The sequence below is a fragment of the Magallana gigas genome, chromosome 1, assembly GCF_963853765.1.
Source record: "Magallana gigas chromosome 1, xbMagGiga1.1, whole genome shotgun sequence".
In the NCBI taxonomy this organism is placed as follows: domain Eukaryota; kingdom Metazoa; phylum Mollusca; class Bivalvia; order Ostreida; family Ostreidae; genus Magallana; species Magallana gigas.
The window spans coordinates 49,140,093-49,166,496 of record NC_088853.1 but is presented as its reverse complement, the minus strand read 5'-3'; the positions used below and the strand labels follow the sequence as shown (position 1 = coordinate 49,166,496).

The window sequence follows — 26,404 nt, the reverse complement described above, 5'->3', positions numbered from 1 at the left end:
TTTGCACTACCTGAGGATGCATCCACACAAGTGTCAGCTTTTTTGGCGGATTAGTTTCCGAGAAAAAAAATTAAAAGATTAATTCTATACATTACATTTCTATATAAGACTTTGACCCCACATTGTGGCCCCACCCTATCCCTGGAGATCATGATATTCACAAATTTGTATTTACACTGAAAATGCTAACACACACGTTTGAGTTTTCCAGGATGATTAGTTTTTAAAGATTTTACAGGATTTACTCCATATATACCTATGTAAAAATTTGATCCGCCATTGTGCCCCCATCCTACCACTGGACGTCCTGATTTTCACAACGGTGTAGCTACACTTCCTGAAGAAGTTTTAACACCAGTTTCAGCTCTCCTGTGTAATAAGTTTTTGAGAGGAAGGTTTTGAAAGGTTAGTTCTATATATCCCTATGCAAAAAACTTGCCCCTCTCCCCCTCCCCATTGTGGCCCCATCCTACCCCCAATGTCTTCAATTTTTTTAATCATTCCTAATTCTGTCCCTCTGAAAAAGGGCGTAGCCCTAATTTTTCACAACTGTATATCTCCTTTGCATAAGGATGACTTATGTCAAGTTTAGTAGAAATTGTCTCAGTGGTTCTGGTGAAGATATGAAAAGTTTACGGAGAGACAGACGGACATACAGACGGACGGACAGACGGACGAAAGACAAAATATGATCAAAATAGCTCACTTAAGCTTTTAGCTCAGGTGAGCTAAAACAGCGTGCTCAGTTACGTGTACTTAAAATTTTGAATGTTGACATGTCTGTTTCAGTGAATATTGAGAAGGGTACATATTTTACGTGAACCGGTCAATAATAATCCCCTCTTTGAAAATGGTTTAGATTTTATAAAACCACAGATTAAGAATCCTCTTTCTTAGAAGAAAACCTTACAACTTGTGTGATTCAATCAAGCAGTCGCAGTCACGGAGAGAGAGAGAGAGAGAGAGAGAGAGAGAGAGAGAGAGAGAGAGAGAGAGAGAGAGAGAGAGAGAGAGAGAGGACGTGATTAATAAATCACCCACAAAATTCTGGTTCAGGTGAGGTAATACGCAAATAAATATAAATTATGCATTGATTGAAACTTCATGTAGTATTTGACGATTAGCTCAGCGGCTTCCTATATATATGACCATTATTAAGAAAAAAAATAAATTCGAAGCGTGTACCTGGTAATTCCTTTTGTATATCTGCTTCTGTCGTTTTCTTGTCTTTGATCGTCTTTTCTCTGATATACCTGTACACGTTTATTTCATTATCATTGCAAAATCCTACGTATAGATTGTGTTCGCTGTCAACACAAAGGGCCTGAGGACAATCTAAACCATGTTGATATTCAGTCAGTAGATACGCCAGAAAGTGTCCTTTTTGATCGAGTAGATGAACATTTGGGTTTTCAGAGACATTACAAACAAGAATTTGTCCAAACATATCTGTGCATATGCCACCAGGACGAAACGTAATTCGAGGTCGATGGCCTTTGTAACAAAAAAGATGTCGCCGTGATTTGTTAATTGCAACTATTGCGTTCTTCCCATTGTCCGATACTATGATGTCTTCATTTATGTTCTCCGTTATGAATATTGTTTCCACATATAATGAACGTCCATCGTTGTCAAACTCAATTTGATCTATTTTCATCCCTAAATTGTTGTATCTTGTGACTATATTAATGTCACCAATTAAAATGTCGCCGGTAAGTCTAGAGGAATGAATACAAAAATGTAAGGATGCGCTAATATAAAGGTTCCTTATTTCCCCTTTTGATGTCAACATAAAAACATCATTATCTTTCAAAAAGAGAAGGTCGCCGCTTTTTGTTAAGGTGTGGCTACCAAATAATGTAAAGCAAATGTCCAGTTCTCTGAGAAGGTGGCCTTTTTCATCGATTTCTTGAACTTTTTTCATATCACTAACCCACAATCTGTTTGGTGTCAAACAGGATATGTGTTTCACTTCCTTTAAAGACACGTTTATACTTGCTGTGTGTACAGCCCTGTACACAGTAGACATATCTGTAAAAAAATATTTAAAATCTAAAATGATCATCTACATAATGAGCACAAAGGTAACACTAAACTATAAGCTTGTTTCTTCTCTATTTCTATTCTTCTACACAATAGAAATCTTGTTCGATCTATTCTTATTTATTATTACATTACTTAGGACAAACTTTTTTTCAAAATGGGATTAAGGATGTCCCTACCTGTATATTTTGAATGTCTTTTTAACAGAGAAAGTTCTTGTGATATCTCTCCCGTTGGAGACACAGGATAATTTGGCATTATAGACAAATACGATTGTTTTTCTCTGCAATCTGTACCAATATCTCCGGATCTATCCGAAAGGTGTTCCAACATTATTTGATAGTGGTCATTATTGAATCTGCCTTTTACTTCTGATTCTATAAAAAGAAAAAAAAAATCATCAATCATATTCCTATGCAATACATTTGTAGTCACCCTTGCTTACCTAAATAATTAAAGTACTGAGAGTACTGAAGGCGGGGTCTTGAAAGTTTGAATTTGTATATGTCCACGTTTGCCTCGAATGTTCTCCAAAAATTATGAGTTTGAATTAGTTATTCAATCTAGTATGTTAAAATTCGGCTTTTTGCAATTGCCTGATACTTTGTCTAAATTTTACTAATTTCCGGCCGGGACTGTTCTTCATAATTGTAGAAAATTGACACAACGGTTTTTAAAATAAATTAACAAATATTTCATTTGTAAAATAAGACCCCAAAGAAAATTTTTAAAATCTACAACTAACCGGGAAAATCAAAACAACTATATTTAGGTAGATAATTTAAATCATTTGATCTATTTAATTTTGTGATCCAAGGGAAAATCCACAAGTCGCACGGTATCTGTTATACAAGGTTGATGAAAACTCCGAAACGCGGGTATGATAAGGCAACTCTCAGCGATCAAATTCCTCTGATCGATATGACGTCACAATGAACAGCATGATGTCATATTTTACTCAGAAACTTGTCGATTTTAACTTTATCTCTGGTTTAAATTATAAAAACTACAGGCATACAATATAAAATAGAAACTCTTCTAACTGAATATATCTTCGATTTCTCTCTATTACGTATAATTATCATTGATGCATGTTTAATAGAGAAGATCATGTCGGGAGACAAATCATCGGAATGCAGTGTAAACAATGCGAAAATAATACTTATTTAATACAGATATCTAAGATTTAGATGAGTGTCAGTTAGGATATAATCAGGATAATACAGGCATGGATATTTTGTTTAATCAGCGAGTTTAATAAGGTAAGCAGACCGACATTTATATGGCTTGGCCAGCCTTTCCTCTGTCAGTGTGTACAAACAAGAGGCCCATGGGGCCACATCGCTCACCTGAGCAACAATGGGCGTTCGAAAGATATTGTGCCATATGGTCCATCGGTAGAATAACAAAAAATAAATATTATAAAAAAAGAATTCGAATTTTACACTTATTTTTGCATACACGTAATCTTTGACATTGAACCTTCATGAAATACTATTTTTTACCAGAATAAGAAAATCCTTCGCAAGATATAAAAATAAACATTTCGTAGGGGTACACTGTTAAGTTGTTAACTTCCAATTCATATATTTTCGTTCTGCCCCCCCCCCCCCCACTTTGTAAAGCGATCAAAGTATATGAGAGCATATAGGTACATTTTTTCATCAACTACTTACTAGTTATTGTATTTTTAAAAAAATATAATAGTTTTTGTTTTTTATTTTAAAAATCCTACAAGTATAAATGTGAAGAATGTGCTCAATTCCTCAAATTAGAAACATTCAAAAATTTTATTTGTCTTCTCCATTATAAATAAATGACTGTTATTTACTTTGCGTACAAACCAGGATAATTTTCCGCTGTGATATTTTTTTAGGAATAGCGATAATTACTTTATCCCCGCAACAGAAATGTGTCAGAACTATGGAAACTGTTTTAAAGACGTCGTTTTTATTTATTCGTGTCTGAAAAACTATCAAAATTGATGTAGATTTCACATTGTTTATTGTATAAAGAGGGGGCCCCAGAGAGTAGGTATATACAGAATATCATTCTTTTATTTTGTTTGTACAAGTATTTAACATACTCTTATTCATATAGAATTCCTAATGTTCAACCAAAATTTCAGCGTCAATCGTAGAATTATAAGCAAGATACAGAGCTCACAGTTCGCTTAGGTTTGAGTCATATTTTGTTCACATGAGTTTATTACATTCAGCTTAAAATTTTTAACTTGGTATTTCCTATTCAGCATTTAAAATGGAAAAAAAGAATGGCCTTAGATTTTCAATTCTTTTATTCACTCAAGACCAGTTCACTGGTATTTGAAGTTCAAAATCAGTTTATACCAATGAAAACAAACACAGTCAAGGATCACATGTACAGTAGGAGTAATAATGACGAAAAAAGGTCAAGTTTTCAATACAATAAGTTGTTAAAGTTGGTTTCTGGAAGAACAGACTTTGAAAATGTTCTTAATAAATATTGACCATTTTTTTTTACTTTTTTAATCTTTAGTTTTTAAGATCTGTGTACAAACATAGAATTGTGAGCAAATCTCTGTATCTTGCTTATAATTCGAAGCTAAACACTAAAATATGGTTAGTACACCTTGTAAATAGAAATTGTAAACAATTAAACACAAGAAACATGCACTATAACAAATAAAGAACACAATTTATTTTTTCGAAATGAATCAGATATATACATGTATATACCTACATATTCCCGTCAGCGATATCAAACTCTATTTAAACTGAATAAACTCGAGAAAATGCCGAGCATCTCAACAAAACCGATTGCATTAATCTACCATTTCGCAAAAGATAATACCGAATTACCGATAGAATGAATTGTATTTCAGTACTTTTTTGATACATCAGATGTTGCTTAATTTGCGCAGGTAAACAGTTAACTGTTTGATTTACCGAAGTCTCTGTTTGATTTGATACGTAAAAATTACGAAATACAGACGATAGTTCCAAGGATACAAAGCATAAATAATGAAAACGAAACGAAAATCAGAACAAGCTAACACTAACGTCATGTGTGAAAACTGTCAACGCATTGAAATATTTAGCCTTAATTTACTTCACAAAATCGGCACCAATATATTTTGCATGTTTCAAAACGCGAACTGTTGCATAGCAAGCAAATTCATCATAGTCATATCGACCCTTTTTCGTATAATATCATGGCTGCTTTAAACAAAGAACCTAGTTTTAGAAGTATGGAATACGAGTCTTGGTAAAATGGGTATGCAAACCCGGGCCGTGGCAAAATAAAAGCCGGGGCAGATCGGCAATCGTCAATTCCAAATACGCATTATTTTGCAGCAATATTTACAGCGAATACAAATAAACTGGTCCATCAAATATCCCGAAATTTTAATGAGATTGGCAGATTAATACCTGCTAATCTTTTGGTTTGCCCAGGCCAAGTCTTGCCTACCCATTTTACGGTATGCCGAGCCCGAAGCTCTTAAACCGATTGAAACACGCCTTTCCTTTATTATTATGTTCGTAATAACTCAGATTTGAAACAGAATTATCACTTAATTTTTGCAATTTATATTTTCCTTCCCATAAGGATAATTTATGCTAAACTACGTTGAATTGGACTCGGTAGTTATTGAGAAGAAGATTTTTAAAAATACTCCCCCCCCCCTTTTTCTACAGTTTCAAGGTTTTCTCCGCTTTGAATTCAGATCGGACTTTTATTTCTGCAATTTATATTTGCCCTCCCATAAGGATGCTTTGTGCCAAATTTGGTTGAAATTAGATAAGCGGTTTTAGAGAAGAAGTTCAAAGTGTAAAAAGTTTACAGACGGACAGACGGACAGACGGACGGACGGACGGACAGACGGACGGACAGACAGACGACGGACAAAATGTGATCAGAATAGCTCACTTGAGCTTTCAGCTCAGGTGAGCAAAAAAAGGCAAAAGTGTAACATTATGAAAGATGACTCTGGTAAATATCAACGGCATATGACCTTAACTACTTGAACAGTGCTGCTAGAATCCTGTGCTTCGTTGTTTTAAATGAAAAATAGTATTTTCAATAAAATTATAGAAGTTGAGAGGGTTTCCGATAAATATTTACAATATTCATTTTATGCGATTAACAATAGGATTCTAGCAGTATTACTAATAAACATTAACTAATTGCCGATCGGATTTTGGGGTAGTGTTACACTTTTTGATTTTTTGTTAAGGTAAAAAAGTGATCTATTTTTAACAGTCACGTGATACCATTGTACGGTAGCTTCAAAGATCGAGTCGATTCCGAAGTAGAAAAATAAAATCTTGGTGAACACATTCATTTGGTATTAATATTCTGCACTGTTTTCAAAAGAATAAACAGTTTTTAAATTGATCATATTTTTGACGGTCATTAAACTCGGAGTTGCCTTAACATACCCGCGAAACTCTCAAACTGCTGAGTTACCGAACAAAGTTAACATTTGTATACCGATAACAAACACAGGTATCTGACGTTAGAACTATTTCTTTTTACAATAAGATTATTCTAAGTACTATAACAATAAAAAAGTTTGTCCCGGTAGCCATTTTGATTTTTTAGACCGACTTATCTGTAACGAGTTTCTTGCAGCCATTCATATAAAATTAATAGGTAAAAATAAATTCGTTCGCCACTTACTAATTGTTTGTGTAAACTCGTGCATCATCTACACGAATTACGACACAATCGTTCATTTCATTAAAAATCATACTCCGAATTCAGTCAACTGCTTTTAAAATCGATAAAACTAGAAAATGGAGACCAAAAGTGAATGAATCACGTCATATTTTGGGGTAAACCTTTCCTGATTGACTGTTATATATGTCATTAAAAATAAAGCAACTGAATAATAAAGACATTAACTGAGAAATGTACAAGGATAAGTCAGTTAAAGAACTGGTTAGAAAAAAAAAATAAGGACAATGTCCAGATCAGTATAGTACTTAGTGCTAATGAAGGAGAGTTGGTTTCATGTCTTGGAAAAAATATTGAATTCACATGGCGGTAATAAGTTTACTGACAATTGATAAAGCAATAATTATTGTATGAAAATTGTACATTGTTAATTTTAGTTATTAATTCAGAATGATTTGATTTTAAAATTTCTAATATATACATTTTACATAAATGCTTTTAACAGCAAAATTAACAAATGTTGTAAGGCATTGTCCTTTCAGGAATCTGTGTCCTTTTAATACACTCTCGTCTATTCAGCGCACATTTTCAGGCGTGTCTTGGAAAAAATGAACTTAGCTTCGTAAGCGATTTAATTTCAAAATTTTCGAAGAGCTACATTAAAGGATTTGTAAATCAGATTTTAAAACTACGATAAAAACTTGTAGTTTTTAATTTTCTTAAAATTGAGATACATTGTAAGTACTATTTATTTACATGTACTACCGCACGGTAAATTAAAAATTCAAAACATAACAACCATGCATTATCTCTGAATTAATAGGTTTAATATTGGTGCGAGATATTGACCGATGGGAGAAAGATCAGCTGAGTTTCTGATGAGGGACATTAAGATATTGATAAAGAATTCTTTTTAATCATGAATATGACTGGTTTTGTCCGTTATAAAGTATAGAAAAAAGTGAAAACTTATGTCTCATAAAAAAAAAAAGATTATATATTCCAACTAAGCCGGACAACATGAGCATTAACATTTAACTTGGTTCTTCAATCGATAAGATTGTATATATTATTCAATCTATTGGTCACAAAAAATGTATAATCTTTATAGATTTTGCTTACAATGCATTGTTTAAAATTTAAATTCAGTTTAACAAACTAAAGGGTGAATGAACGAGAAGGCAAATTCAAATTGTTTTTATTTTCTATGTAAAAAATTCCTTTAGAGATGAACAGCAATCATACCGCAAGTAGACTCGGAGCCAATGAAACACATATTTAATATGTAAGACATCTGTGTATAACCCGTCCAGATTTTAACCTCGGCTGGCGCATGAAGTTCGGTATTTTTCAGGTGATAGATTGTTAAAATAGAATTTACAACTTTTCAAAAATGTCACATTGCTTTTGGGAACTTTACTTTCGATTCAACCTTCAACCTCTTCTATTGATTAATGAGCTGGTCCACCAACTGAATCGTCGACGGCGTTGTGCATTCAGTTACGTAACTCATTCCACAAATCGCTACAACTATTGAACCCGAGCAAGAAAATTTTTATCAATAAAGCTATTTGTTTATTTTCTTTATAGAATTTGGTTTATGCATAGAGGACCTAAACGATTTAATGCGTGTTTTTTGTATATATTTACTGAAATGCAAAAATGTTTCTGCACTATTTTCTTACGCGTAGACTCAATGTGTTCTACGCGTGCCTTCCGGTTTCAGACTTCGGCTGACGGTAAACCAATAGACGGGTTCACGTGACCCCGTCTAAAAATGGTAATTATTAACATTTATTTGTCATTGCATTTAGCCCAGTTTTGAAAAGAAACGCATATACATGCATTCCGCGCAAGCCCTGCCTGCACACTATACGTGCAAATGAACAACTCCATGTACGACCTGAACAGTCATAAGAACTTTAGTTAAATAGAAATTTAAACAACGTGAGAACGTCTTGATTAAGTCACAATACTAACCAACCTTGATTTAATTATTGTAATGAATTGAACATACTGAATTCCCCGTCGTTCATTGAGCTTTTTCATAAAATATAGAACAAAACAAGATGTCAATAGACCTTGACAGTAACCTGAGTAGCATAAAACCCATACACAAACTTTTTGAGGAGTCTCATATATTCATTTAATTGGGTTTCATTCTGGAGTAGAAAAAATATAAATTTGTAATGACAACCACCACCCTGGCTGAAATCTTTCAAGAAAGAATTATGAAACCTATAATTTTGGCGAAAAACTTAAAGATCTAATCTACAAAATCATGGATTCAGTTTTTCTTTCAGGTGTTTGAGAGTAAAGATGATAATTTTGAAACATTATATGCATTAACACCTATACATCCATTTTGGCCCTACCCTAGAGTCAAATCCCATACTTCAGGGGACATGGAATTAAAAAATTTAGTGGAGGACTTCCTGGCAAACATAATTATGAAGTCAGTTTTTCATACATATGTGTAAGAATAGAGAAGAAAATTTTAAAACATCATATGCATTAACACTATATTGACATATTGCCCCCCCCCCGCAATGTCCTGAACCCTTGACCCAGGGGCCATGAATTTCAAAATTTAGGTAGAGAAGTTAGTGGATATCATAACCATGTATTTAGTTTTTTGCCCACATGTTTGAGAGTAAGGAAGAAGATTTTTAAAGATTTAATGCATTTTTATTATATGACCATATTGGCCCCACCCTAGAGCCTGAACCCCTGACACAGGGGTCACGAATTTCACAGTTTAGGTAGAGGACTTCATGGACATCATAATCATGCATTTAGTTTTGAACAAATATTTATGGGAGTAGAAAAGAAGATATTCTAAGATTTAATACATTTTTACTATATGGCCATATTGGCCCCACCCGGTCATTATTCGACACAGAAAAAATGACACCCGGTCATTATTTAATGTAAATGAATGACCCCTTTGCCTAAAGAATAAGTGTCATTTTCACAAAAATGAGCACACTCTACATGAAAAAAATGATCCCTATTTAATAATGACCCCCTTACAGATTTCAGTTTTTCAGAATATTTTTTTTTTATTATTTGAAACTATTATCCCTCCTTCGTCTTCGCATCTTTGCACTCTCACTTTCCCATCTTTGCACTTTCGCCTTTGCCATTTTTGATTGCATTTAGCAAGTCTTGGTCGATGAGATAGAATTTGATGCAGGCACCGTACTTGTCAAGGATTTCCGATTAATCCATGCTATTATTGGTACGCATGCGCTGGCCCATCACGCTTTCTGTGAATGTTTATAAATAGTTTAATGTGTATATGTGACAAATATGTTAACAGTGATGGCTCTGCCTAATCATTATATACTCCACACGAAATGTTATGTCCGCCATAATGTATATATATGTACTTCCAGACTCCTGTCACTTACCAACCGTCTGTTTACCATGGATTAAAGACAGTAACATTCTTATTTCATTAAGCGACACTCCTTGCTCACGTATAGATCTAGAGGGGGAGAGGGGGTCCACCCATGGAAAATTCAATTAATCATCTCGCGCAGTAAAAGGGGAGAGGGGTTCGGGACCCCATCCCCCTGGATAATTTAATTTTATTAATTTTATAAAATAACATTTCCAAAATATGCCTTGGAACCTTTTTAACGATAGAGAGCTCCGCAATTATAAAAATGCGAAAGCGCGAAGATGCGAAGGCGATAGTGCAAAATTGCGAAGGCAAAGGAGCGATAGAAGTATCGCTTCTTCGCATTTGCAACTTCGCACTTTCGCAATTTAGCAATAGGTCACCTGAGTTTACTCATGTGACCTAAAAAAGTAATATAGTAAAACTTCTTAGCGGAAAATGTTTTAATATGATATGATAAAGATATTTTTATCTACATCTGCCTTTTAATTACCTATCTAAAATAAACAATCGATGCGGTAGCGATATTATAACGCACTTTTAGTATGTAGTGTTTATGAAAAAATGTTCTTCAAATTGAATAAAATGAACAATCTGTTATCATATCAAATATGATAAAATTCAGTTACCGTAATTGTGTATTTGTAATGATTTTTTTTTTAACTGATAGTTTAATCTATCACTTTGAGACACACATTCCTCTGTTTTTAGCACCAGAGACACTGCAGCATTCATTTATTCTAATTATATATTTTAGTACATCCACTAAGTACATGTCCCTATTTTTTTCCGATATTGATTAACACATGCATGTTAAAAGAGAAAGCTACGCAAGCTAAAGCATAACCTAGCTGGCATTGTTAGAATATACGCATTTTTTTTACTATTCAAAAAATGATTGATGCATTGCTAAGCTTAAAAATTTGATCTTTAATTTGAGTAGCCATAGTAATTTTTTAATCATCGTTCATTGCTAGCTTCTTTGTATTTTTGTTGCATTTTGCGTGGAGTTTTTCTTGAACGATGCAAAAACTAAACGGACTAGCACGGACAGACTTAAGATTTTCAAGTTTTATTTATTTACCTTGATGACCATGAAAATCTTCACATAAATGGAAAAATGGTTGTTTCTACTTGTGTAACATTGTGATCGAACTATAAATAATCAATTTTCTCTTACTCATAAAAAATTATATTATATTGCTCGTTTCAGTGATTTGTGTATTTTTTGTTCACTTAAACCTTCAGTTTAGACCTTTTTTATGGCCTGTTGTCCATCGTCCGTCTGTGTGTCTTTATTCGTCTATCCTGTTGTGTTTCCGTCCCTCTATCTGTAAACTTTTCATTTTTAAGGTTTTCCGCTCTCAGCGGAAAACCTTACTATTATTCTGAAAAATTTTCAAAGTTCTTATTATTTTTTTTTTCTTCTAGACGCCAACTTTGATCCTTAATATCTCGCTCGTTTGTTCACCGATTGTTTTGAAATTTTCAGGACTGATAACATGCCGCGTGATGTAGTCGTTGCATATTTTAGCTGAGGAAAATCCCTAATCGGTTTTGAGTTATTCCCCTTCTAGTAAAATTTAACGACTTCTTTTGTCCAGGGGGTTTAGCTTTAACGATGACTGGCAGAGTCTCAAAGATGGGCTGGATGTTGAAACAAAGGTAAGAAAAAAAATAAAAAAAATTCGCGTATTTTCCGTGTTAGTTTTCTACCTGATAAAAATTTGTTAAAACATGTAATTTAAAAGTTCTTGGTCTTACCCAGACCTTTCATTTGGTATACCGAAAAAGGAGCTGGCCCTTATAATTAGGGAGTTAGAGGCGTCCAAAGTTTCTTGTCAATAACTTAAAAAGGAATAAACATTTCTAATGCATTATTGAAGCAAAGTTGTAAAGAAATTAATTTTGAATCCTTCTATAGTATTCAATTTAATGTTTTCGTAATTTATAGTCAGTATTTGCAGAAACAATTGTTGTCAGTTCGGTCCATTTGTGTGGGGGTGCGCACGTTTATGAGGTTATGAAAGGGCTTCTTGTAATGCATTAACTGATACATGTAGCGCGCAAAAATAATTCCACATACATTTCCCAAATGTTTTTATACATATGTACTTTCATTTCATATAGATAAACCTCTTTGACCTTATTTTTGTTGTTTGTTTCATAACTGTGCCCCTGTCTATATTTAGATGCATTACGAGACTCAGGTAACCGATCGATAGGAGAGTCGCTAGCTGTATTCAGGCCGTCGCCTAGACGACAGTGCATGTGCTTGTAGAGCCGGACGTACACGTTTAACGCCCCACTGTGTTACTGTAACAGAGACATTTTGAATTGTTTCAGTACTGGGAGATGTGTTAATAAAATGGTTCCAATGCATGGTAATTAAACTCAACTTTTCTACAATACGTATACACGGCCTTCATATAAAGCACAATGTGTATTACTGACATGACAATGTACGCTGGCAATTTGCGATGGATATAATATAATTATCATCGTGGAGATGATTTTAAAAAGTGAACTTAATATTCGTATACAATAATATTTGAATCCAAAGCCGCTAGTTTTAAGTTACGGTTATTAGGGATATTAATTATGACTTGCCCCGCGTTTCAGGTTTTTTACATGCAAAACATCTACAAACGAAAATACCAAACAACCTTCAGCAGCAACTTATAAATTATTTATTCCATACACAATTCTAAAGAGGTAATTAAATAAATTTTATAAATGCTTTATACTTGTATTCGCTATCTTCCATGGAAAAAAGTGGCATGGAAAAAATGTTGTTCAATGTTCATCAAATACGCTGTAGCCTTAGCAATCGAAAATAATTAACAAACTGAATATTGATATATTGACATATCAACAAACATTCAGACCCGCAATGTGTTTTTTTACAAGTTCTATAAAATGTAGACTCAATGACTGAATTCTTTACCGTTTTCCGTGTGGGTTATTTTGAATCACGTGTGTACGTTATGTGTAGCCATATAGTTGAACACTTTAAGTGTTTAATTTTTAAAAGAAATTGTGTACATGCAGAGCAATGCAATGCTAGGACAATACAATTCCAACAATGTATATGGTGAGGCCGGTCAGACTGATACTGGTTCTGCTTGTTCTACAAATAGCGAATGTATGACGAAGTATTTGGGTGTTATATTTTAAACAAATATAAGTATTGCTTTCTTAAAAGCTTGCATTACTCAACAAAGTATTTTATTGGAATCATTCTTAGTTACCTTAGCTGCATATATGTACCGCTCGGTCTGTATCCCGGAAAAATTGACTACCATCCGAAATTTTTCATACAAGGTCTACAGACTTGCAGCTAACATGACCTTTAAAATACATTTTAGAATTTGCCGCTGTTTATAAATTCATTAAAAAGACGCGCAGAATCAAGTGGTAATATGTCGTTTGATATGGGATTTATGACGTCTATTTATATTGTTTTCATTAAAATTATTTCATTATTTCAAGCTTATGGGTGGAATGAAATCAGTTTCACATGTTATATGACATAAAGCTGTCCTCTCCCAACGTTTTCTCGAAGCAAACTATTTTTATAAAATTTACATAAAAAATTGAATTATCATGGAGTTGCCCCCCCCCCCCCTCCCCATTTTTGTAGCATGTAAAAAAAAGTGGTATGAAAATCATGAAATTATGAGTGAAATTTTGAAAATTTTGGAAAATTCAATTTTTTTTAAAATTTTTTTTGCTTGTCAAGATTTGTTGGATGAGTCCCCCCCCCCCCCCCCCACCCCACTTTCAAAAACGATGCTACGTGCTTGGAAATTACTCATTTTTTCATTCCCCTCTTTAATAAACAAAACAAATTAACAAACATAACCGATCTAGATAAATATAATTACATGTATCAAAAATAAACTTAAAAAACAAACTACACATTCATCCTTCACCCACAATATTGCCTTTTCGATATTTGTCATCGTTGTAGACCCGTGTAACAATTTGTTAAGTAGGTGCTTGCACGAAAAAGAACCCCTTGCTGATCTACATTTTCATTAACGCATACAGAGAAAAAATATATTTTGATTTATTTTTTAATTTCTTTTGATGTAAAATAAAAAAGAGAAAAAATTGGTTCTCAGTCTCTCTGTATGCCTGTTTGTTAGCGGTTAATCAGTTCATTTTGAATATCCTTTTGTAATTTAAAAAAAGCGATTTAAATTTTTTTCATGCAATATTTCGGATAAAGCAATGAAGAGTTGTTTCTTGAAATATTATTAGACCATTAAATTGTAAAATGCTAACATTGACAATTGTGCCCGATTTCTTTTTTTTTTTAAGGTAAAACTTTATTGATTTAAGGAGGCCGACTTTAGTTTGCATTGCGCATGTTTTTGCGCATTCTAATATAATACAGTTGATTTATACTTCTTATGAATTTTTTTCGATATCATTTATAAAATTGAACACAATAAACAAAATACAGATAAAATATTTAGATTGTTAAAAGAAATTTTTATTTTTAACATGATTTTTACGTTGTGCGGTAGGGGAGCATTGTCATAGCGCTTTTATGACGTTATGATAAAATGAAGCTTTGCAGGAGTACGTTATAAGAAATAACATAAAAGAAAAAGTAAACATTGTACGCTGTTGAAATTTTATATACAGAATGATGCTATCCTCAAGGACATTTTCCTCATTTTTGGAATGAATCCATTATACCAATCATCTTTCGTGATGATCAAATATATAGCAAAATCTGGTGCATTTTAATATTTTGAGATGGTCCCCACTAAAAACCAGACGGTAGAATTTTGTGTTTTTTACATATAAGGTAGGACAAGCTATTGATAATCATATATAACAATTTGAGAAAAAAAGCTATTGTAGTATTTTTTTTAAACTGCTTTGATGGGCGGAAAGTGCAGTTTCCTTTATATTCCTATAGTAAATGTACCTCTATTTTGAGATGGTCCCTAAAAAGAACCAGACAGTCGATTTTCATGAACCTTCGCAAATAAACTAGAGTTGATTTAAATTACATATGGTTAAAAAATAAAGAGTTATGCTATTGTAGTTTTTCCGCAAAAAAACCCAAATCGGCCTCCTTAAAATATGATTCTTTGAGACAAACAAATTGACATAATCAATAAGAGTTTGACAATCTCTAACTGCAGGTCCGTAGCTTTTAGTCAGAAAAAGAATCGGATGGACGACCTAGGACACAGATTGTCCATCCGAATTTCTTGAAAATTGCCATTATTTTCGTACGCGGACGCAATACTCACCGAGACTAAATAGTTCGTATCTTAAGTTTTAAGTTTTAACTGCTTTGAAAGGTAATATTGGTTTTTGATAATTATGAACATGAATAATTAAATAAAAATGGTTAAAATTACAGTAAAATTACCGGCATCGCTCTTCTCCGTGCGCGGATCTAGAAGGGGAAGGGTTCCAGACCCCCCACCCCCCAGCGAAATTTCTTTCAATTACGTGTACATTATAAAATTACCAAATATGCCTCGGACATCCCTTGGCAAACTCAAATAACCGTCTGACTTTTCAACCCCCACCCCGGAAAAATTTTCTGATCCGCGCATGTTCCCCCTCCTGGGAATACAAAATTATTCTTCAAAACCCCTTGTAAAATTTCCAGGATCTCAGCATATATACTAAGAGATTCATTGGCGCTTGCGTTCGATAAAAATGCGTGTAAAACGTTTACCAATGGTCTTTTTACCTTCGTACCGGGCATAACCACAGTCCCACTCTGTGAATAAAATGCGGCGATTCAAACTAGAGACAACGTGTTAAGATCTGTATTTGCTTATAAACATGTAGTATCATCGTGCAAAATGCACTGTTCAATTATAATTTTTTTTTTACTTTACTTGTAAAATTCAACATCTGTTTCGTAATTTGTTCTCACAGTTTATTTCTTACATAGTTACTTTTTTATTTAGTGATTGACACTTTTCAGACTTTATATGTGATTTCAAAGAGACAGAGTGTCATGTCTCAAGGACTGTTAATCTCTTAAAACAACATTGTGCAATTATCAGATTTTCATTTCTTGGACATCAAAGACTCATTGAGTTTATTTAATTATTTTATATCTGTGAACCTTTCACTCAGCTAACTTATATCATTACCTGTCAATTTATACTCATTGTTAAGATTCTTATAAATAGTTATGTACAATTGTCAATGCGCAGTCTGGAATACGGCGGCCAGCCCCGGCCACGTCGACTCTCCCAGAGTCTTGAGTCCGGGGGCCACTTCTGGCCATATCCGACTTGTTTGTAACATGTCTGTCTGTTAAATTGTTATAATGTTGCCATCGTTGAGTCCTGCCAATAACGTGGAATCCTGCATCAATTGCCTGTTTATTTCTCTGGAACTGTATACTGGTGGACCTTCGGGAATACGGCAAACCTACCCTTCGTGTTAGCTTACGGCCCACAGCGCGCCCCAACCTTTTACCTTATACACTTTACGCCAACATTCCCTCACCCGGTTCGTACTGCACACGACCGATGCAGATCCAGACGAATTCTCTATCACCGTAAAATCTACGCGGTCACAGAAATATAATACTTTGTTTCTCAGTGTTTACACATCTAATATTGTACTATGGTCAGCTATCAATTTTTTGCAATACGTCACAAGTATGACGCAGCTACGACGGAAAACCTAATCGTTGTTTGCAACGAGCTCGTCTCTAGTTTTTTTACTTCTTCTGTAGAACTACTAGGCTTAATTTAACCGAACTTGGAAAAAGCATCTTTACAGGAAGAGATAAATAGATTTTTAATTGCTTAAATAAAAAGCAGCACTTTTCTAAAAGGTAGACAATTATGAATCAGTGAAAATAGTGTATGTGTTTTAAAATGTCTCCGAGAGAAAGAACATATAGAAAAAACTATACCAGAATCGCCAATATTTACAACTTATCTTTGTTATACTGTGAAGGTTGTAAGTTGATAAAATTGCGACGCCCGGTTCACTATTTTGAGCCGAAAGAGGGGTTTAAACATTAAAACATAAATATATAGGTAAAATGATTTAAAATCGTCTCAAAAACTTCGATGCTTAAATTTGTGAGATTACTTTCCAAACATTCTCTGATAGTGGAGATTCTAAATTGTTAAAACCATGAACCCGAAATCCAAACTTGTACCCAAATAGGTGTTCAAATCTTAGAATGAAAATATATCAACTGAAATTGTTTTTCTCACAATTTGTGAGATCATTATGCAAGTATTATGAAATATTGTACTTTAGAATTTAAATTGTTAAAACCGTGCCCCCAGACCAATGCTTGGTCCAAATATAGGTTCAAAGTACAACATAGAAGTTTGAAAATACAATGCTACGTTTAATTACAGTATTAAATATGTATTTACATTCTAATATTTTCATATTCTCATATTAAGGTCACAGTGACCGTTTTTTTTTTAATTTTTATAATAATGACAGTTTTCTTTACAATTTTGTTATTTATAATACTTGAGGTCTTGGATGAAAAGATTGGACAGCTGAACAATCTTAGGTCTTAAGATATCTGAGATACCTTAGGTACATGTATGATGTCTAAACAAGATATATATATATATATATATATATATATATATATATATATATATATATATATATATATATATATATATATATATATATATATATATATATATTGTTTAAGGTATTATCAAATTTTGGAATATAAGAAAGGCTTCAGGGCTTTCAAAAAGTTTCATATTCATGCATTCATTTCGAAACAGAATAACACAGAAAATATTGTTCAAGTGAGCAATATGGCCCATGGGCCTCTTATTATTAGCTCGCTACCTCCATACCCACACTAAGCACCACAGAAACATTTTAAAGGTTCATTATGTAAGTACATTGTATATACAATATCATGTACAATGTTTTTCACCAGACGGCGTGGACAATATTGATTATCCATATTCAATCAAGGTTGTACGATGATTTATCCCGGGTTGTATTCCATACACCTGGATAATGAATTCATTTGTTATGTTATACAAGTATTAACATTATATTGTTTTACCAGTGAAATGAGTTTGATACAAAGAACCAAGAGGTACATTTGAACATAAAATGCTTGTTCAAAGAACAATTTATTTTTTAAGACATTTTCGGAAATGGAACATAAATGTTATCGTAATCGATATTAGGGATTATCAACGACCAAGAGATTGGTAATTCTCGACGTCAAGGAGCAAAACAATGTTGTATAATATAATCAGAGTGCGCAAATTTTAATTGTTGTGTTCCACGTTATTCTGGAACAACCCTTGTAAAAAGTTTTCAATAAGATAAGAAATCAACGTTTACAACACAAAAAATAATAAAGAGTATGTGGTAGAAAGCTTCAAGAAGAAAATGAGCATTTTTCATATATCTATATTTTAAAAGTGTTGCAATTTAGGGTTTTGTTTTATTTTCAGTGTAACCCAGACTTAATTATCGTTGTGTGCATTGTGCCATTTATTTTCAACCCATTATTTCTAACATTATAGAAAAATTCTATTTATAGTATGTTAGACAATTTTTTGGCATATATGGTGAATATTTCATATAAGTAAGTAAATACCTTCAATTTTTGCACAGAACTACTTCATGCCATATCTAAAATTTCACATTAATGGCCCATAGTTTTGGTTAAACTTTCTGAATCAATAATATTTTGATGACAAGTTTGTTGTAATTTGAGTAGAACTTTGAATTTTTTTAATAATGTTCTTAAATATAAAATGCCAAAACTAGACTGTTTCTTTTTTTTCGAAAAAAAAAAACAAACAAACAGATAAACCTATAGATTAGATAAGTTGATTGAATTGAGAACCCTATGTTTGTAATCAAAAAAAGAATAATGGCGCATTGAGGTGCAATCCGTTAAAAATGGCAAAGAAAACGCGATTTATTTGCAATTCGCATTTTTAGTGCAAAAAGGTCAAGTACATGTAAAAAAAAAAATTAAAAGCCTGAAGGACCACCATGGCGTCGCGTTGAAGTTAATTTGTAGAGTACAAACCTGAACAATTTTTATTTAAGTCAAACTAATCTCCACTTACACATGTAACAGAAATGCATATCATATATTCTTTTTATTTGTGTTATTTATTATATTCCTTCATTGATCTCACGTACATTTAGGCACTATTGATTAAAAAAACTCCTTAAAACAAATTATGATTCTGTGACTCTTAAAGGGGCATGGTCACGATTTTGGTCAAATTTTATTTTTCTGTTTTTATTTTTTACAATGCTTTATGAATGCATTTCTAATGTTCAAATAAAATTTGGGTGTTCATCGATGAGTTTCAAGCAAGATACAGGGCTCACAATTCTTCGTTATGTAAACAAGGCTGGTGCCCTGGTTTTTGTTTACATAGGTTCGATATACCAGTCAAAAATCTTTTTCTAGATGATTTGTCTATATTCTTATTCTTTTTAAGCATAAATAAACTGTTCCTAACAATTAACACATTCATTTTAGATCTAAAACTGGAATTTTCACTTCATCATTTAAAATGTAAACAGAACCTTTGTTTACAGAGCGGGGAATTGTAATCTCTTTAACTCGCTTATAATTCAACAAATGACACTCAAATTTTGGTTGCCAATTAAAAATGCCTTACTGAAGCATTATAAAGATTAAAATCGAAAAAAATAATTTTTGACCAAAATCGTAACCATGCCCCTTTAAGAAATGTATGTACATTAACATGAGACCAACTTTTCTTACTGTTTTGCTGGAGATTTAATTTTTATAAAAATTCGGGCAGTGAATTTAACAGAAATAAAATCAATATGGATTTTATGTAGTCAACTAGAATAATAAAAATATCAAAATGAAGTGTGTTTTTTTCTTCAAAAATCATTCCAATTTGCTTATTGACCATCCATTTAGAAATTTGTATTAATTATGCTTGCTTTTAAAAAAACACATATAAAGACGACTTAAGTCGACTACTTTCATTAAATAAAAATTATGTTTTTATCACAAAATTGATTTAATTACAATTCATTACAAATTGGCTCACCTAAATCCTAAATGTTTTGAACGTTATTTAAAAATCTTAAGTTAAAGAGATATTCTTGGAGTTAAAAAAAGTTGTAATATGTTTTTTCCCTATTCAAATAGAAATAATTAATATTAAAAGTATGATTGTATTTAATTATATATATTGTTTTTTGCTGATAAAAACTCCGTCTCTTATTATCAATTGATTTAAAAATCATATGGGTCCAAATGACACGGACCGAAAAGATCAGGGATAGATATAAGAAAGCAACCGTTCACGTTGTTTACATTCACTCATTAAAAGTGAAAGTAGTTGGTTATAAGTAGATATGCTTATCGCTCTGTGCAGGAAGCTTCGTTTCTTAAAGATCAAACACTTGTACATCGTCACCATTCGATATGGATACAAAATAATCTATTTTAAGGGCACGTGTATTCCATAAACAAATTGAGTACGTAGGCCTAACTCTCGCATGTGTCCCGCTGCAAGTGTATTCATCCGCTGAAACCCAGACATGTTGTTTACAATAAAATATGAACATCATCAAAGACATCAACTATTTTTTATCTCCTAGCTTGTTACATTGACGTACAGTCCTGCTCTGAATGGAAGTATGTCATCTTTTATTCTTCAAATACATTAGAAAACTTTGCACTCATTTCCGCTGATTTATTGATAGTATACGTTGTTCCGCTCCTAAGAACTTCCGGTCGTACGATCCCAAGATGACTTTTGAGCTTCGTTCGACGCCATAAAAACGCCAATCGAAGCATAATGATCATTTTTACTGAATTTAGATTAAGCTTTGTGATGATCCAGACACAAAAAAATATTAAGACCGCGGAACATTAACTGGCAAGATTGGAAATATACAGCTTACGTCAATTTCACCCGTTACTGTCAAAACATTTGAAATGGGCGGGGGAAAATTGAAGCGGACGTCTGCGAAAACATTGGATTGAAACTGTAGTTATAGGAAATGTATTTTTCAATCCACCCCAGTGTTTCTAACTTTCTTAGGTATATGACTCAAAGCGATCGAAAAAAAAAATTAGTATCAGCAAGGCAATGAATAAACATTCTATGTCACCAATAAGTATGTAATAAGCAAATATCATACGCCAGGCAAATTAAAGCTTTGTCCGGTGACTTTAGAAAATCAGTCGTCACAAGTTAGTGTTTAGCCAGATAAACAATGGAAGTGTATAACGTTATCTATTTGTATACATTAACTTAGCGGGAATATATAATTATCTGGATACAATTTGAAATTATTCAGTCGAAGTTTGAATTATTCTCCTCCGGGAAAGAAACCCGGTTCAACAATGGCCCCACTTGAATTCAGACTTGTTATATGTACGACTGATTCTCTAAAGCCATTGGACAATGCTTTGCCTCAAGTTTATTATAATCACTCCCGAATTGGGATCTTACCATATTTGCTGATTATATACTTATTGATTAAAAAAAAATGTTTATCAATCGCTTTGTTGATACCAAACAAGTTTTTTTCAATTGCTTTAGAAATACTGAGGTGGATTGAAAATACACTCCAAAAAACTACAGTTTCAATCCAAAGTTTTTTCAGACGTCTGCATTAATTTGTTCCCGCCCATTTCAAATGTTTAGACTGTAATGGGTGAAATTGACGTAAGCTGTATATTTCCAATCTTGCCAGTTAATGTTCCTCGGTCTTAAAAGATTCATACGTTTAATAGCATCAACCCAATCCTTTAACAACCCTATATTTACATTCAGTGTATATTTTCAATTATGTTTGCATTGGAAATCTGCGACGTTCAATTTTCTATGAATACACTTTGCTAATTCATGCGCCATAAGCACAAATACAGTGTTCTAAGTTTATTCATTTAACATTAAATCAACTTTCAATCTTACATAATCAATTTGATATGTACTTTTAAAAAACTATCATTATTATATATCTTAACTTTAATAAATAAAAAGATTTGTCTCCACGAAGTTTCTGGCATTATATTTTTTGTCGCGAAAACTAACTAAATAACATAAATATGGCTGTTCTATGTATGTTTTATATCCCTGACTAAGAGCGCAAATAATTGCTTTATAGCGGCGATACACGATATTTCATACAAATAGACATCAGTATGAAAATATGAATATAAGCATCGGATGCTTATTTTTGGATGTTGTCGGTCCTATCACACCAAGCCAAGAGGTGCAGACAATTATCATACTGCACTAACGCGTGGTATTCAATTTGTCTGCACCGCTTGTTGTGATAGGATCGACAACATCCAAAAATAAGTATTTAGTGCTTAACTGAAGAAAAAAATAATTACCTTTAGGAATCTGTAAATAGACTATGATAAAGTCAACAATAAAGTAGTCGATGTTGAGTCTGCGAAGCTTGTCTTTGTTGTGTTGTTCCATTGTCAATAGTTTCCTAACATATTTCTTTTCTACTGAAAGAACCACTAGAAAACTTGAAGAATGGTAATATCCACAAACCACAATTTCGGTTGCGTTGCATCCAACAATAGCAGCAACTGTTTGTTGAATTTTTCTAATATCAATTTGTGTATATCTTGAAAGGTTTGCTCTCACGTGAAATTGAACGTTCCTGAATCCATTCTCTATATAATTTATAACAAAAAACACATTTTATCGTTTGTTTGTGCAATTTTGTTTAATGTTGATGAGGTCACTACTACCGGTGTAACGTAGAATAATGACCCCCGTAGAATAATGACCGGGGGTCATTTTTCGACGTAAAATAAAGACCCCCCGGTCATTATTTTACGTCGAAAAATTACCCTTTTGCCTGAAGAATAAGTGTCATTTTTTATAAAAATGCGAACACTCTACAGGAAGAAAAGTGACACCTGTTGAATATTGACCCCCTTAAAGTTGTTCAGTTTATTTTTTTACTATTTGTGAAATAGTATTTATAATATTGTAATTTTTACTGTTGTTTACTGAAAGTAACAGAAGTTATAATTCATATTCAAATAAACTTAAAGTGAAAAAAGGAGTATATATCTTACAAAATAAAAATCCTTCCGTTATAACAAGACACTTGTGTCCAAGTAGCATAGTAGATAATACACTCGCTTTTCACCGCTGCGACCCGAACTCGATCGACAGTGGTTGTATGTGTTAGGATATGGCGGTCGCGCGCTTGGACACGTGGGTTCTTTTCGGGTATTCTGGCTTCTTCCCACACCAATGACCCCCTCGCACTAACATTTGTGCCAACGAGAGATATTGATAAAATATTAATTGTAGAACTTGTTTATCAATCGTTGTAAAATAAATAAAGATCAGTTTTTTATACCAAGATACTGACGTATTGCATTTGAGTATGGTTGTCATCTTAAGGGTTAAATTTACATGTATCTATGGTGTTCCGATAGAGCTACTTCGACCTTCGCACTTTTGCCTTTATGGGGGGGGGGATGCAAAAGTGTGAAGGCGAAAGTGCGAAGATGCGACGGCGAAGCGCGAAGATGCGATAGCGAAGTTGCGAAGGCGAAGGAACGATACTACATGTGCTATCGCTCCTTCGCCTTCGCAACTTCGTACTCTCGCCTTCGCAACTTCGCGAAAATTCAATACTAATAATTTCACGCAGTAAAAGGGGAGAAGGGGTCCGGATCCCATCCCCCCTGGATAATTTTTCTATTTTTAATTTTATAAAATAAAATTTCCAAAATATGCATCGGAACTCTTTAAACAAAAGAGAGCTCCGCATTTATAAAAAGGTGAAGGCGAAAGCGCGAAGATGCGAAGGCGAGGGTGCAAATTCCGAAGGTGAATCACACTTTCGTCTTCGCATCTTCGCGCTTTAACGTCGCATCTTCGCACTTTCGTTCCTTCGCAGTCGCACCTTCGCATTTTTGACATCGCAACTTCGCACTCTCGCATCTTCGCCCTATAGGCGAAAGTGTGAAGGTCGAAGTAGTCCCATCGGAACATCATATGTATCCTATTATTACGAGTGTAAACATATTAAAATTGGTTCGAGATACAAGCCACTATAAAACAAAACTATGTTTATTGGCGTCGATATTGTTCACGAATTATACTTGCATTGACGATTTTCCCTTCAACTAACTGCTGGGTATGCAAGTCCATCACGAAGAATTCATGATGAAATCAAAATTATGAAAAGTTTACTCCACTGTAAGGCATTATAACCAAGCTGAAGTTAACAGCAACTGACAGCAGCCATTACGACAGTAGAAGTTAACGGCCAATAAGGAAAATCGTCAAAGTACTGAGAGTACTCGAACAGAAAATATATTTTACTTTATCATCGGCATAATTTAGTTAATATCAAGATGATTAATGCATCAATAGTTTGTATGAGTATTGATAACTTAATCTGGATACAATAAAGATCGTGTGATCAAAATCAAGGGGGATATAAACCCCAAACATGGGCCCGAACCCTTTATCAACGCTTTTAGAAACAATCTCTTCTTATTATAATCGAACAGTGTTTAATATATATTTAAGATGTACTATAGTCAAGTACTCTTCACACATTTGCGCTAAATGAGTAAAGTATATTCATGATCACAGATACAACATCACATTACCACAATGTTTAGAATATCGATGTTGATGTACAAGGAAACAAAACTAACGTAAAATGATTTTATAAAAAAATCACTTTCCCCCAGAAATGTAAAAAAGAAGTATTCATATTCCTACGTTACCTGCCCCCTTGTCTTTTTCCATAAAAATATATACATATATTATTCTTCGATTGACAATTCATTTAACAATAAATATTGCTTATATTATTACACCAATTATTCTTTCATGATTATTGTTTATTAATTATCACACAGTATGAATTTGGTTTTCTTTATTTGCGTCATTTCCCGCCATATGTCGACGAGAGAAGTGACGTAACTGTTAACAATCAATTCGTTGCAATGTAAGAGTGTTTTGTTTGTGCTTGCTAAGGATATAAAAAAAACTATATACAGCGATTAGTATAAGTTCAGTGTTTATAACTTCACAATCACTTGAACAGAGTAAGTAATTTCGAAATCGTATCTTGGATAAGGGGTAACAAATTTCTACTCTAGTTTACAGAGAGGGCATTTTTCTACATGAAGAAAAATAACCCCTGTGTCTTTTTTCTTCAGGAAAAAAAAACAATTATTCTTCAGCTAAGGGGGTCATAATTCTACGTCGAAAAATGAACCCCGGTCATTATTTTACGGGGGTCATTATTCTTCATTACACCGTGCACCGGCAAAAAACCCAATCATAGTTAATATATATATATATATATATATATATATATAATAAAAAACTTTTAAAACACTGTTTCAAAATATTTCGAACGTGTTACCGGTCTTCATCAGTCGGTGTTTATTGTCTATAGCAACACAACGTAGAACATATACTATGACGTCACAATATATATATATATATATATATATATATATATATATATATATATATATATATATATATATATATATATATATATATATATATATATAAACGCGAAATATATTTATTTAGTAATATTTTGGTTACCCTTTAAGTAATAATGAATTTTTAATGTATATTTCCTCTTTGAATTAACAAATTTTGTCGATATAAGAAGTCTTTAGTTGAATATTTCCATCTTCAAATCTGAGACTTAGCAGGTAAATTAGCGGTCCATTCAATAGACCTAGATATCTACGACCTAGCAGCTAGGCTAGCTATTACGTTTTTGAACGCAGCCCAGACATAAATATAAAAATGTTTTCCTAAAAAACGCTAACTATGACGTCATGATGCAATTGGAGTCTATTGATGTTTAAATCAAAAGCGCTTGTGAAAAAGAAAGTTTTGAACTGTGCATATTCTAGAGAGAGAGAGAGAGAGAGAGAGAGAGAGAGAGAGAGAGAAAGAGAGAGAGAGAGAGAGAGAGAGTTATTTATTTCTTTATTTATTTATTTCAGAGACAAGTCACGTAAAAATTCATGTCGTAGTAGAAACAATACAAAGATGTTAAAATATATTATAAGGTAACAGTTTATTACGTTCTTGTTATTGCATAGTTAAACAAGTAAGCAAAGGTGCATTGTAAATATATTTTTTATATATCAAATTTTTAAAGATAGCTTGAGAATTTCTGTAAAACGTTTTTCTTTTCTCTCCTTTCAAGTTCTTTGTAATTTGTGAAGCGGAAACACAGTAAAATGGCTTTTCCTGCAAATACCTAAATGTTCATTAACTTTTTTGTACGGTATTCCGG

General features: G+C 33.0%; 1 protein-coding gene across 1 annotated transcript; it reads right to left on the bottom strand.

Moving 5' to 3' along the window:
- Nucleotides 1-328: 328 nt before the first annotated feature.
- On the bottom strand, nucleotides 329-22,753 carry LOC136276003 (uncharacterized). Its single transcript, XM_066086572.1, has 4 exons — nucleotides 22,476-22,753; nucleotides 2,223-2,420; nucleotides 1,186-2,031; nucleotides 329-369 (listed from the first exon to the last, which is right to left on the bottom strand). Exons 1-4 carry the CDS (start codon nucleotides 22,564-22,566, stop codon nucleotides 329-331), a joined length of 1,176 nt encoding a protein of 391 aa, XP_065942644.1. The 5' UTR covers nucleotides 22,567-22,753.
- Nucleotides 22,754-26,404: the final 3,651 nt, after the last annotated feature.